The 15902-nt window shown below is 42.3% G+C and overlaps 1 protein-coding gene across 4 annotated transcripts in view; it reads left to right on the forward strand.

Moving 5' to 3' along the window:
- The window catches only part of LOC133486647 (ATP-binding cassette sub-family C member 4-like), a 56340-nt gene extending 42580 nt beyond the window's left edge, over positions 1-13760 (forward strand). For 2 of the 4 annotated variants that reach the window (XM_061792108.1, XM_061792109.1), the window contains 5 exons: positions 3750-3839; positions 4301-4473; positions 6036-6141; positions 8178-8312; positions 11040-11984. In XM_061792108.1, the coding sequence (XP_061648092.1) occupies positions 3750-3839; positions 4301-4473; positions 6036-6141; positions 8178-8312; positions 11040-11105 (570 nt within the window). In that variant the 3' untranslated portion in view covers positions 11106-11984. Of the gene's footprint in view, positions 1-3749; positions 3840-4300; positions 4474-6035; positions 6142-8177; positions 8313-11039; positions 11985-12624 lie in introns of those variants that run through there. The other 2 variants (XR_009791092.1, XM_061792110.1) reach the window with 2 other exon arrangements.
- The last annotated feature ends 2142 nt before the right edge of the window (positions 13761-15902 follow it).

The raw sequence follows: 15902 nt of genomic DNA on the forward strand, positions 1-15902 counted from the left end.
TTAAATTCGAGTAGCAGCAAGCTATTAGGCTCCCAGGCTCCCCCTACCGTTGCAGAGTGTCATTAACTTGAAGCCAATAGAGATTAAAGCGCATACAGTATGTTAACCAAAAACAGGTAAATGTAAATACTAAAAACAGCGACAAAACCCATCTATGTAATTTAAAAAAACAAATCCCACAAATCCCTCCCACAAATTTACTGCAGGCTAGCTTTCTATGCTAGCGCAAAATGAAAAGTGTGCTGGCGGGTCCAAATATTTTACCGAGCACTAAAGTACGTCATTTTAGTACGAGCATTCGGGCGTCACTGAAAAGAAAACAAATATCGTGAATAAAGTCCTAATGTTAGAATATTGAAGTCATAATTTTAAAAGAATAAAATGGAGTAGTAATACATGACATTGGAATTTTGACACAAATTAAAACTTTATTCTAGTAAGATTAAGACTTTTTTTTGTAATATTCTGACATTTGACTCATATTGCAACATGATCCTCATTACTTTTCCCCCCTCGTCATATTACGACTTAATCCCCATAATTTGAGGCCATTTTTTTCCAGATTTTTTTCTTTACCCTGTTTCAAATTACTTTGAGGGTGAAATTATGACATTGTGAGGTTGTTATTTTCTAACCATTCTGTGTCACTGCTTACATAAACCCTCATGCTTTTGGTCGCTTTATGCACCTTGCCTAAAAGCTAAAACAAGTGTAAGTTGTCACTCAGAGGATTTCTCTAAGTGAGACAAACGGACGCCTTGAGACAGTTTAACTTTATTTCCGCTTGTTGAAAGCGATACGGCATTAGGAAAATGCCAGCCCGCGGGTGAGTGTCAGCCGAGTGGAGGCAGGGGAGGAGACTCCCACGGCCCGCGCTGCGAAGAGAGCAGCTCCCCAACCCTGACAGGGGATTAGCCCGCTACCCCCCAAACATGGGAAAGCTGCTTAGAAGAAGTCTCCCCATCCTCACAGTCAGAGCCCCCTTGTACGTCGTCACTTAGCCCCCCCATCACAGCCAACATGCCCAAAACACTATCATTAATGCTTTGCTGTGGATTTGATAGTTTTCTGGCATCGTCGCCGCTTTGGAGAAACTTTTTCCTCCTGGTCCCGACTAATTTGAGATAGATGCAATATGACTGTGAAAATCCCAAGTGTAACTACATGCTTTTATGAGATGTTTCTCCGCATAGCACATAGCACACACGGGTTTTATAAACTGCTTGAATTTGCACACATTCATTTGAAAACCCTTTGTCTCTCTATATGTCAAAGATGACACGAAGTCAAGCTTTCAGATGGACAAGATTGGGACATAATTTTAAGTTTCCTTATTTTCCCTTGTAAAATGTCGAGTGTGATATGCATCCGATACATCCTGCTGTGAGGGGTTCCATTATTTGGCAGCCGCAGATTTGATTATGATAATCTTATATTAGCATATGGCATTAAAAAGGAGCCATTCCAGATTCTATTGAAATCCCATGGAATGACTTTGTAATATATATATATATATATATATATATATATATATATATATATATATATATATATATATATATATATACACACAGCAAACAGAAGGCTTAGAATTGGTGAAGAAGCACAAAATCGCTGAATGGAAAGTTGTGCTTGAAAGCGCTTTTTTATCCGACAGAACGGCAAATCCTCAATTAAAGTATGTCACAAAACTAGTTTGAATTGGGACTTCAACTGGCTTAATGGCACACTGCTATTTTTGCTGTCAGTGGTGGGGGGGTGGGGGGGGGGGGGGAAGCTTGTGGGAAATAAAACCCTGGAACATCTGAGGCCCAGGTAAAGTTCTAAAGTGTTATTTTTGTAAGAAGGGTAGGGAGAAGGTGAAGGTTTCTCTCGTCTCTTTACCTGAAGGAAAGTTTTTTGAGAAATTATTTCTAAACATACATAAAACCAAGGATGCCTCATTCTATATTACTGCTTGACAGATTCACAGAAGTTTCACCTTTTTGCTCAAATACTGCCAAAGGTTTAAAGGGGAACTAAACCCAAAATGTCAAAACTTTGTTATTACGTGACTGTAGCTGCCATCTTTGTGTAATTTTCTACAAACACGCTTCAAACGCCTCTAAAAATCAAATGCCTCTAAAAATCCCCCATAACAAATAATTTAGGGGGGAAAAAAATGGATGCCTTAAGTACATGACCTAATGCAGTGCCCACAGTACTCTCTCACAAATAACGTACCATTTGCGCTATTTAAGTGGAGTTTTTTAGGGCAAGTGACGTTGTTTCAAACCAGGGTAATTTTGGAGCCTTGACTTGGAGAACCCTCATCTGCCTTCGTATATTCGCTAAGGGGCCCGCCATTTTTAGGTCTTGTCATGCTTGCGAGAGTGCGAATTTATGAGAATGTGAACATGTATTCGCTAACTCTGGCTCATTATGCAGCTTTATTTACTAAGAAAACCATACAGAGTTAGTAAATATTCAGCAACAATAATTGCATCATCTTGCTTGAGGTACCGAACACTCGCATCGTTCAAGTTGGTATTATACCATTGCTATCATATACCGTTGCGCACCAACGTCAACACAACACCACCCCAAAATCATACTTAATCACTGATTAATCATTGATTAAAATGGTAGAATACGGCGCCAGCGCAAGCAGCCCACGTCAGTTCGTGCTAGCGCCGCACAGACAGACAGACAGACAGACATTAGACAGCCTTTAATAATTGCCAAAGGCAAATGGCTGTGGTTACGTCATCTTCCCAAACTCTTTTGCAAAGGTGTAAAGGCTGCCGCACACGAAGCGATGCGGTCGAACCTAACTAAACTCTCGCTGAGTGTGCAGTGTTCCCCAACTATTTTCATGAGTGGCCGATCAGTAGGCCACTGGTTTTGCAGCAAAATTTGAAGAGCACCCACAGAACATCAACCAGTGTGCCTGCATATTGTGCAAGATGTCTGCAGATCCCACAAGACTTGAGTCAGGATTACATTTACGTATTTCACTTTTTCTTTGGATTTTATATGTGAAGAAGGGTCGGTGTGAGAAGAATATAACTGTGCAGTAGCTAAATGAAGTAAGTGGACTCACACTCAAAGTAGTAAAACTCCAGTGTCATACTGTCAAACCTAGTTTGGGACTATTACTAGTGGTTAACTTATTTTTATTAATGTGTGGGGCATATCTGCATCTTAACCTTTGCATTATGCCTTCATCACTTATCGTCTGTCACTGTCATCACACACAGTGGCCTAGTGTTTAGCACGTTTTGCGTTCGAATCTTGACTGTGGCCTTCCAGTGTGGAGTGTGCATGTTGTCCCCGTGCTTGCCTGTGTTTCTCTGTGTGCTGTGGCTTCCTCCTGCATGCTTTTCTTCACATTGTCATAAGTTACGTAAGAAGGCTGTACATGTCCCATCCTTGCCATAGGTGTGTGGGGCTTGGATAGCGTCTCACCTGTCGTTTCACACATGTACATGACTATTGTAAATTTTAAGATGACAATCACGAATCTACCAATTTGGCTACTGTAAGATCCACATACCAACAAGATACTAAAAGATCAACATAGTGAAGTATAGTTGGCCAAAGCATTGAATGGGACTCCTGAGTGTATCGAGCCTTTTGTGAACATCTTTCCCCCCCTCATTTCCAAGATGCGCTCCATAAAGGCTGTCCTTAACTCTTTCATACACTCCAGCCCTCGTCATTATCTTTACCGGCCACGGCCTTCTCTTTCTATATCCATCTATCCACAGGACCCAGTTCTCTTCACGGGCACCATGAGGAAGAATCTGGACCCTTTCAGCCAGCACACAGATGAGGACCTGTGGAATGCACTCCAAGAGGTACTCCAGCCTGTCTCTGAATGATTCCCCCTTGCCCGGCCCAGGGGGGGATCCCTCTGTCCCCCTGTACAATGCTCCCATTCAGCCTCCCTGCTCGCCACAAGTCATGGGGGGAAATCCCATTAGGGCCATGGGGCCCCGCTCAATGTGCGGCTTGTAACTGGGAAGCATTGAAAGTGCTGGGGGAGATGTGTTTGGGCAGTCAGGCCAATCAGGATGAAGGCTCCCCCCACAGTGAAGGGCTTCAGCTCCTGGTCCTGCCTCTGAATGGGTTTGGTGGCCTGGATTAAAGCTAGAGGCTGGCCACAAGAGAGCACTGGCCAAGGTCATCAGTGGACCTGGCCTTGCATTGTGCCAGGCGGTTAATGGCTGTGTTTGGATGGTTCTTTAAAGGCATCTCAGCGGGAAGCCTTTATATGGGAGTAATGAAGGGCCGGGGGCCGTGCTCTGCCTCTCTGCAGGTGCAGATGAAGGCTGCGGTGGAGGAACTGCCCAATAAACTGGAGGCGCTGCTGACCGAGTCGGGCTCCAACTTCAGCATGGGCCAGAGGCAGCTGCTGTGTCTGGCCAGAGCCATCCTACGCAAAAACCGCATCCTTGTCATCGACGAGGCCACGGCCAATGTGGACCCAAGGTCACAGGAGTTTAATAGTGCCACTCAAAAAGGATTTAATAAAATAGCAGGGCACACAACCTTCCAGGGAGGATTTAAACTGCACAGAAATATAAACAAGCAACTTTTGTTTTTGCTCTCATTTTTCATGAGCTGAACTCAAAAGAGCTGAGACTTTTTCTATGTACACAACAGCCCTACTTGTCTCAATAATATTGTGTTAGTGAGCACTTAGGCTTTGCGGGCAAACCCCCCCCCCCCAAAAAAAAACATCGACTTCACAGGTGGGTCATATCGAGATGCCGATTAGATTACACAGGTGTACATTAGACTGCCGACAACAAAATGCCACTCAAAATGTGATGCACCCTCTAAAAATGTGAGCAAAAATAAAAATGTTGCGGTTACATTTTTGTTCGGTGTATAAAACCAGACTGCCTTAATATATCAATTGCATCAGTTGACTTGAGTACTGGTTTACAGGTTGATTTAACCAATACAGAGGGTCTACAGAGTTCCGTTCCTTCGGTGGCGACATAACCCGAATGTGTAGTTAAATTGAAACGCACCATAGTCCATCAATAACCTACGCTAACGCAGTATTAAAGCCCTAATTACAGTAAATATTTGTATCAAAACCACTTTGAGGCAATAACTAGAAAATGAAATGACAAACATTACATATGGCTGTAACAGCAAGCCGTCTTGTGCCGCATGACGATGTAGTCTAATGTAGTCTGAGAAAACTAGTTCATGTGCACTGTAAATAACCTTAAAACACCCCATATTGGTATCGTCAAAAACCAAGAACCCCCTGTAAAATTAATTGGCTTTCTTTGGCGTAAACAGACAAAAGAAAAGTGATAATAAAAATAGGGTAACTCAGATAATAGTTGAAAAAGAGTTTGAGGGGGAAAAAAAAAAAGCCAGTAGACTTGGTCTAGCCTGATTTCAGGACAATATAGTAGAATTTCAGATGCATTTTAAAAGGTTACTCTTACTGAATTCATTGCATATACAACTACATATGCTACTGTATATGTACTGTAAAAGTTAATCAAGTTCCAGTAAAATGTTAACTTACAACTATCTTTATAAAATGTATTGCATTTCAATTAATTTTAATGGGAAATATTACTTCGGTTTCCGAACGTTTCGGGTTACAAACGGGGTCACGGCACCAATTAAGTTCCTAACCTGAGGTTCCACTGTACACTTTGTGGCTCCTTTTCAGATGTCAAGTAAAATTACAAACAACATTTTAATCCAAATAAAACTACAACGTGTATCCCTCAGTGAGCTTCTATAATATAAGCAACCCCTTAAATCCCCTGCTTTGAAAAGACAAAATAAAGCATGCATGTTGTATGTGTAGTCAGCACAGGTTATTTACTGTTTACATGTTCTATTGTTCCATGAAACATTTTGACAACACTTTGCAAAGGAGCTCCGATAACCTTTTTGTTTTGTCGCGTCGACCGCCTCATATCTTGCTGCATTGTAGTGTGCCGCGTAAAAACCCCGCCCGGGGCGCTTTCGGACGAGTGTTTTGTTCTCAGGTGTTGTGTTCTGTGCTACTTTAGAACTGACAGCCTGATCCAGCAGACGATCCGGGGCAAGTTTCAAGAGTGCACCGTCCTCACCATCGCTCACAGGCTCAACACCATCATCGACTGTGACAGAATACTGGTAGGTTACCAGGCGGTGACATTCCATTGTCCCGCACTTCAAGGTTAAAACTCATTCAGGTTAAGTCCTCATTCCACATTCAGATGTACCTCTGCTTTTAATTTGAATGCATGATTGGAATATATATAATTTCCCCACATTCTGTAGTGGAACCTTCAAAGTGGAACACAATGCCTTCTGGGACGCCTGGATGAACTTCCAAGTTGTTATTATGAAAAACAAATTTGTTGCAAGGTCAAACTGTGACTGTAATATAGTAAAACTTAATTATACAGGGATGAGAACACTATGTATTGTTTAAGATATAATATGGAGTTTATTTATATAATTTGCGTAATTGATATTTGATTGCATTGCTCATACAGTAGTGAATGGCCAGACCCTTTTTTATGTTGCATTTCTGATATTATCAGATTTTTCCTCTTTGTCATCACAAGTACCCTCCTCCTTTCTCTCCCTTTAGATTCTCACTGAACTGAGCTTTTACAAGATTTGAAGATGGTTTGAAATCCAAGTTTTGTCTCACTTTCAATGCACACTATCTCATCAAATTAAGTTTTAACTGCCAACTATGCGACTTTGAAGGTTCCAGTCAGTGTCTTCAACAATGCCATACCTGACATTCAGGCCATAAAGCACATTTTATTTTTGAAGGGCCTGTATCTAACAAACCTCCGCAGAGCCCAAATTCAATCACCACATTTTTTCAACAGCTGTGCCGTCTGTCTCCCTCACAGCGTTTCCTCTCATTGAGCCTTTTCTCGTGCCACTTGATCTTTGGCCCTTTTCCTACAACTGCCTGCAGAGGTGCCAATTAGCGCCATTTGCGGCAGCATTTGTCAAGAGTCTGTGGAGGGCTCAGCGGGACCTGGCAATTGCCTGGTCGCCAAAAAAATAGCCACATATGGAGCAGCTGAGTCTTACCTACGTTCGTGTTAAATGCCCCCGGATTAGCATGAAGATCTGCTGGGAGCAAAATCAAGTCCCACCTGAGAAGCTTGATCCTAGTATTTACGCTGAGAGTTTTCCCAACATGCAAACTTAACTGCTTGTGTATCCTGGGTCAAAAGCAGTGGTGGTAAAGCTATGGCCCATGGGCGATACATAGCTTTGATATGACCAATCCCGCAATTTGTAAAAACCCTCCACCTATCCATCTATTTGCTATATCGCGTTTCGTCTTTTAGAGTCGCGTTTGAGCTAGATCCTACCCCAGCTGACTTTTGGCGAGAGGTGGGCGGGGGGTACACCCTGGACTTGTCACAAGCCAGTCGGAGAGCAGACACAGACAAAAAACCATTCACGCTCACATTCACGCCGGTGGACAATTTGGAGTCTTCATTTAACCTGACATGCATGTTTTTGGAAGCCGAAGTACCCGGAAAAAAACCAAAACACAAGCACAGGGAGAATATGCAGGAAAGCCTTAGCCAAGATTCGAACACTGAACCTCAGTACCGTGTGGCGGATGTGCTAACCAGCATGTTGAATCTTTTTTTTTTTTTAAAATGAATTTAGTATGGTAGTAAGGAGTCCCCACCCCTACCCTAAACTATTAATTAAGTCAGGAGAAGTGTATCTCCCTTTCGTACTTTACACCTCCTGAAGTTACACCTACTTTATGCTGTTTATAATAGCAAGGGACTAGAGCTTGTCGGTAATGCAGTAATTGCAGTCCCTAGTAAGTTGTTTTAAGTGGCACTGTTCATTGTGTGGTTGTCAGGTGAGGACATAGAAATGACGGTCATTATCAGGAGCTTCTTAAGGGTGTGATTGTTAGGTTTCACAAAAATAAATCCATGACTGGTTCGCTCATCTTCAGTCTCTCAGACTCAGCACAATCAACCGTAACGCGACTAACAGGCTAGATGCCAACTGTCCAGCAAGAACAGGCACAAATGTTTGCTGTCAGCATGAGTCAGATAAAATGACACATTCCCCGCTGCCGCTGATGACAAGAAGCTGAAATGTTAAAAGTAAAATAAAAGGGCTCTGGCACAAGCAAAACACTATTAGTGTTGCCTATGTGATTGCAGGTCCTGGATGCCGGTAAGGTCCACGAGTATGATGAGCCTTACGTGCTGCTCCAAAACCACGATGGGCTTTTCTACCAAATGGTACAGCAAACTGGCCAAGCCGAGGCCGCCTCACTGCTGAATGCTGCCAAACAGGTAACAATACAATACAATATATTTCCATACAAAAACCATCCACTGGAGTATCACAATACGATATTGGAGCAATATTTTCCCTACATTAACGAGAATACAATACAGTGGAGCCTTGGTTTTTATATGCCCTAGTTTCTGTGTAGTTTGACCATTTTTATCATCTAAATTTAGTCCCACTTTTTTGTACATCCAATATTGCTTTGGTTTTCGTACAATTCAGTTTTAGTCAGATGGATTAATCCTGAAAACTGAGGTTACACTATTTTCTACGTCAACCAGTGTGAAAATAGATTATCGGCACAATATCCAAACTGTAAAGATGACAACGTTACATTTTCCACTTGATACCTATAACCATATGACATCAACACAATATTTTCCACATGAAAGCTCATGTTACAGTATGATATCTGCCCGATAGCCATTGTATCACAATATGATATAATCATGACTTTTAAACACGATAACTACAAAATACAATATCAGCATGATATTTTTTTGCATTATGTCCATATTATCTCTAAAGGATATGTGATGTTTTCAGTACAGTAACCATACAACATGATACGATATCAACACGAAAAACACTGTATCACGACACGATACCAGTGCAATATTTTCAACATGACAACCATGATATCAGGGTACAGGGATAGTGCGGCAATCGATACATAAAACATAGTTAGATTCATGCTTACAGTTGTAGGTGAAAACTACACTTCTTTTTTTTTTTTTTTTTGAGCACCTACATAAATTACGAAAATGTCAACATTTGACCCTACTGCACTGATATTTTAAGTAATATAATAATTTGATGGATCAATATTTTTGTCCCACCAGGCAGTTTTATTTTTCTTATTTTTTATTTTTTTTGACACGGGATGCTAAAGCGCTACCCAATGGCTAACCTGAGACTCCGCTTTCACAATAATATAGTGAAGAAAAAGCCCTTGACTATCATTTACTACAGCCACACCAGAACATTAATTTCAAGAGAAATGGTCCCTTTGTAGATTTATCATCCTCAGATATTATCACAAAGAAAAATTCTGCAAATAATCTTCCTCCCACCACATAATTTTTAGATCATTTTACAGATGATTCCTGAAGAAATATTGAGTTTAACTTCATGGCGATTGGGGATAAAGTTTCTATGGGGATTACTGTAATAGAGAATGTCCATATTTTTCCCTGTGAAATTCATTTGTGATGTATTTCCCCTTCGGACACTGACGAGCGATAAGAGTGGCGGGCTCGTCATTGTTCACCGCTATTCTCTGCGCATCTGTCTGGGGCCGCAGATAGCATTGCATTGCAACTTCAAACGGGCCTTTGTGCAATGAGAAAAAGTGGGCATCATTTCATTTTCTCACAACTTTATCTGCGCCGGTCCATCTCGTCAGCCAGAGGAGTGAAACGAGTAAAATAGTGATTTGAAAGAGTCAGCACACTGTGCTATTATTTGCTGTGCTGTTAGCCTGCACACTGCTCCACTGGTGGGGACGTATTGTCCAAGCCTTTCCCTTTCCTTTCCCGCATTGTACGCCGCTTCCCCTTTCATCAGATTACTGTCTAGCACCACTTTTACATTAAATACTGAAATGTTGTGTGACAAGTTTCTATAGTTGTCACTCAAGTTTATACACATTCAATAATCTGATATCAACCTCTTGCGGCTTTGTTCGCGTTGAAAGAGGCTCTCCCGCTCTGTCTCTGGATATCGCACGTTGCGGATTTCCTGTTTGCAGCTTTTTTGTTCAAACTTTCCCCCACCTGTGAATGGCATTCTGCGCTCACAAGAATTTAATAGAAAAGCACACAAAAACGTAAGCGCTGTATTACGTTCATAGCCGGATGCTTTTTCTCATTTTATTCATGCTTTCAACGCAACCTACTCCACGAACATGGCAGACAATCTAGGCTATAGTTTGCCCTCCATCCATTTTTTTTTTACAGCGCTTATTCTGTTCAGGTTTGCAGGCAGCTGGAGCCTCTCCCAGCTGACTTGAGGCGAAAGGCAGACTACACCTTGGACTGGCCGCTAGTCAGTCGTAGAGCACATAAAGACAGACAACCATTCACGCTCACATTCACACCGTCAAATTGAACCCGCGTTGCACGGAAGTCAGGCGAGTAAACCACTAGCTATATTTTGTTTGTTCTTGTTTATGTTATAGCGGGTAAGACATAACAGCCAAAGTTAAGCAAAATCTGACACTGGTTGACATGAAAATAATATAAAGTCAGTTAATTATTACCAGGCTAAAACTGTTGCCGTCATACATTTTAGATACACACAATGTTATAAATAACTTTGTAACATTCCTGTAATACAAGTGTTGAGACAAATTTGGAGACTTTCAGAGAATGTTTTTAACTGTCACTAGGGTATACATTCAACGACATTTCCCTATGATATGGTTGACAAACATAGTAGGTAAAAATAATGTAATATTTAAGGTAAGGTAATATCGTCTTCACTGCAGTTGTTCAGTTCCTGACCATTTGTATAAGGAATTCGAGGCTTCCGACATAAATCATTCCCTGCTATCAGCAGGACTGAACGTTTCCCTGTTAAATAAGCCACTCTGGCATGCTTGAGCGGCTGACAAATCCCTTCAAGCCAGCGCTGACTGCAGCTGTCACAAACGCGGCGGCCGCCAACAGATCGTCGCCGCGATTGTGCGCTCGTATTCCGTGATGCCGCTTTCCCTCGTCTGCTTGCAGGTGCACGAGAACAAAAAGCGGGAGCCGCGCCACCTCCAGGACGTCGTCTTTGAGACGTCTCTCTGACACTTTGGAGAGCGGCTTTGACCGCCGTCGCCGACCGAGCCCTACCGGAAGTATTTATTTATTTATTTGACTGTGTATTGGAATGTCCACTTTAGTGTGTGTCTGTGCCTTTATTGATAGCGTAACTGTTTACTGATAGCACCTTGCTATGTGAATGTATGTGCACTGCGGGCCTTTTGCGTGGACGTCAATCCTGTACCGGTGCTTGATAGAGTGCACTGACTGAACGTATTCACTCTGTTGCACTAAATGAATGACTGCTTTTATTCTCTCTATTTGAGCTACACACAGGTGAGCTCGCTAATAATTGTGCCTTCTTCTTCTTCTTCTTCTTGTGTTTGCACTTTTTTTTAATGATGCGTCCTCCTGCACTTTGAACAACGCGACCACCGTACTGTATGTCAACCTCAGCTCAGGAAACAGCAGGACATGTGAAATGTAACAATCATTTGTCATTTTGGCAACAACAACAACAACAAAAATGTTTTGTCAGCAGAAGTTCCTACTGGAATGACAATTTTGCAAGATTCTCTTTTTAACAGTAAATGTTTCATTGAAAATGTCATTGTGAATGCTGTAATATGCCAACATGTTTTTAGGTAAAATGGTTATTTGCTGACACCACCAACACTCAACTATATATCTTTCTCTTTTTGGAGGTGGTCTTTTTTCACTTTTGACTATAGCCATGATATTTTAATAATTAACACTGTTTACGAAGGAGTATCAGGGCAACACTGAAAAGAAAATTATATATATACACTACAAGAGACATTGAGAGAATGAAGTCACATTTTATTGGAAACTGAGGAAATGTAGTTATGTTCCAACAAAAAAGTTGTATTTTTATTTAAATAAAGTAATACGAGAAGAAACTCATATTTTTGACAATACTCATTTTTTTTCCTGTCGAGACAAAAAAATGAGCAATATCGTGAGACAAAAGCTTTGTTTTTACAAAAATAAAAGGGTGTAATTTTTAAGGGACTACTGCCTATATATATATATATATATAAGTCATACTTTAAAAAGTAAAATGAAAACAGGCATATTTTTCAGAAAATTAAGTAATATTTTTCGGAGAAAAACTGAATCAAGGTCAAGTGAATAGTCAAACAGTGGTGCCTCGAGATACAACCCAATGTTCAGTGTCATTTTTGCTTTGACTTGCAAGCTAACAATGCAAAACACCATAGAGAGGCTAATAAATAGCATTATTGTTGCCGTGTTATAAATTTTTAAGCGATGGATATTTGAACACAAACGGTGGCGCAACACATGCAGAGAGACAATATAACAATACTCACAAGCATATATTCTTTATCTTTTGCAAAAAATGACTAATAATAGTGCAGCTTACTGAGTCAGTTGTGAAACGCTTCTTCATGTGTCTCTATGTTTGCATTATACGACCACCAGGTGGCCAAAATGCACACACCAGAAGGTGCATATCATTTATAAATCGTTTTCACCACTATTGCCTTCACCATCCACATTTTGTCTGTTGTTCTTCCTTCAGCTTCTCCAGCTTTTGGTGTTCCTTTTTCACGGATGTCGCTATCACTCAGGAACGCTACATCCAGCACAACTGCTGTCTTCTGATGATTATCAACTACCAGTATGTCAGGCTCATTGGCCACCACTCATTGTCAGTCTGGATCTGGAAGTCTGACGGGATCTTGGCCTGGTTGTTCTCAACCACCTTTGGTGAGGTCTGCCATCTTGATTCTGGGACCGCCAGTCCACATTTGGTACAGATGTATTGCTACTTATTGCTACTTGGTTATGCCGCTCCATATATGCCTTGCCTGCCAACATCTTACACCATGCTGTGATGTGCTGCACTGTCTCAGGGGCTTCTTTGCATTGCTTGCGCCTGGGCTCCTGTCTGGTGTAGTACACCCCTGCCTCTTTTGAGCTTGTGTTTAGGGCTTGTTCTTGTGCTGCCATGATTAGTGCCTCGGAGCTGTCTTTCAGTCCTTCCATCCTTTTCCAGCCACTGGTATGTTTTCTCTCTCAGGCACTTCAATTTGTTGCTGGTACATGCGCCATGCAGAGGCTCGTTCTTCCATGACAGCCCATCTGGCTCCTTCTCAATACTGGGCTTCTCTCTCTCTTTCTCTCTCTGTATATGTAAGAACTATATTGTACATAGAATAAAACTGGCATTCCTTGACTCATCCTTTTGTCTTTCCTGCCTCGCCTTCATCGAGTGACTCCAGCGATGTGTTTTGAGCGCACTGTGCGACGTCTTTGCTTAATTTAGCATGTAAGCGGTACAATGATGACGACGCGCAATTACTATGTGATTTTGTCATTAGCGGCTCAATTAGCAAGCGAGCTGCACATAACTGCGGATGGCGGAATAGCTGAGAATGGATGAGCCGCACTTAGAAAAATCTGCGCATTTGGCTAGTGAAGTGTAAGACACACATGCACACACACGCACACACACACAGGAGAGTTAGACAATTCATTAAAGCCAGCGAGTGTTGAGCCAGCGTCATATTAAATGGTTACTTACTCTCAAAGAGCCCCCCGGGAGTTGAATTGTTGCCCTGCAAATAGATTAAAGTTTACATTGAAAAAGAGAAATGGAATTGGGGTGGTGGGTTGGGGGGGTTAATCAATAGCATAATGGGCCAGTGAGAAGGGGCTGCCTGCTGCCTCAAATGAAATTACCATATTTTTAATCTTAATTTTCCACTCTGTTTATCTGACAGTGAGGATGTGGAATCCAAATAGATAATGAGACAGTCGGATATTGACAGAAGGGTGGTGGTGGGGATGGGGGGGGGGGGGGCGTTGGGTGCACTCTGGAGTGCTTATTTCAGTGATTAAACAGCGTGATCGGTGATTACTTTGTGTCGCTGTGTCAGGATGCCGGCCAGGGGGACCTCGTGGCAGCTGGAGCACCTGACGCAGCATTGACATGGTGGGTGGCGGGTCTCCACAATGGGGGTGGGGGGGAGGGGTTTCTAATGGCACTATCTACATCACAGTCAGCATATAATTCCTCCTGCTCCCTGCCTGATAGCCGCTGCGCACAAGTTTGCACAATAAGTATTATTAGGCGGAAGGATACCTCATAATAACGCCGCCATTTAAAAGTCTGAATAGGTGTGCAAATACATGTGCTTTTAATGGATACAGTCAGCACAATGCCAGAATAACAAATGACAAATAGTGTCACTTAAAGGGAGACTCCATTCACCGACATAGTCGATAAATGGACGATAATGCGAACACACTCTACGATTGTTTAAGGTTTTGTCCCGAGCGTTAACTTTCCGCCGTGCCAGCGTTTTCTTTTGTGATAGTTTTTTTTTTCCTTCCTCCGTTTGACAAATGGAAACAAATTGAGAGAGCGTCTGAATGGCGGCAAAGTTAGGGAGAGTCCGACCCCGCCGGTGGCGACTCCGGATCCCGCCGTCAAGAACTTGTTGAAGGGAGGCTGAGAGTGAAAGTGAGTGACTGAGTGGGATTTCGACAGGCTGCGCTGAAATTAGGAGAATCGACTGTGGCAGCTTTGTTCCTGGCTGGTGACACGGGGCTTGTTAGACGGGGAAGCGTCCCACCCCCTAGAGACTTCGGCGTGCTGTGATTTTTTTTAAAGTGACTACAAAGTAGATGTGTGACAAGTTCCCAAGGCCTGATGTGACTGTGTGTGTGTGTGTGTGTGTGTGTGTAGCAAAGCCAAACAAACAACAAATGGCGCTTCTTTAAAAGCACCATGTGATGATGACACTAGAAAATGTCAATGTTAAAAATAGGTCTGTGTTGATGCTAGTTTGTCAATTTCTAACTTTCTGATCACATACTCAAGCGGGCACATTATTTGCAATAAAAGCTAACTCTTCAATAAAACCAAGCATGCATCAGCCACAATGAGTCACAATGCGTCTGCGGTTTAGTGACCTGATCTACCAACACAAATGGAACCCCAGTAAACTCACCAGACCTATTAACTAAGTCCAATACAAGAGATTGCTACGATGCTGGTCGACCACCATTTTTTCTGCTTTTCCCACAGGAAATAATGGAAACAGAACTAACTCAATCTATCGCCGTAATAAAATATTTGAACTGAACAAGTAATGTTCTACATAACATTGTAAAGGGGACGTACTGAAAATGGACACTATAATTGCTTATATACAACGAGTCGGAGGGCGGCACGGTGAGCAACTGGTTAGCACATCTGCCTCACAGTTCTGAGGACCGGGGTTCAAATCCCGGCCCCGCCTGTGTGGAGTTTGCAGATTCTCCCCGTGCCTGCGTGGGTTTTCTCCGGGCACTCCGGTTTCCTCCCACGTCCCAAAAACATGCATGGTAGGTTGATTGAAGTCTCTAAATTGCCCGTAGGTGTGAATGTGTGTGCAAATGGTTGTTTGTTTGTATGTGCCCTGCGATTGGCTGGCGACCAGTTCAGGGTGTGCCCCGCCTCTCGCCCGAGGATAGCTGTGATAGGCTCCAGCACGCCCGCAACCCTAGTGAGGATAAAGCGGTAGAGAAAATGGACATGGAACAACGAGTCGGGTCTCTGCGCAACGGATGGCAACTCATCAAGTGTGAATTGAGTTGTGAAAAATCTTTTTCTTAGGTGTCTCGTTCTAAAAATGTGTCTGAGCAAGCCATCGAGAATTTTGCTTGACTGTGACATCAAAATTTGACAAATTTAAATAATAACGCAGATGTAATTCTCCCCCCCCCACCCATGACATGATTGGCTAGGATTGGTGAAGATCCAGAACCACTTTCAAGTGACTCTGGATTACGCTGGTGAAAACACTATCA

This window comes from Phyllopteryx taeniolatus, chromosome 12 (genome assembly GCF_024500385.1).
Source record: "Phyllopteryx taeniolatus isolate TA_2022b chromosome 12, UOR_Ptae_1.2, whole genome shotgun sequence".
Lineage (NCBI taxonomy): Eukaryota > Metazoa > Chordata > Actinopteri > Syngnathiformes > Syngnathidae > Phyllopteryx > Phyllopteryx taeniolatus.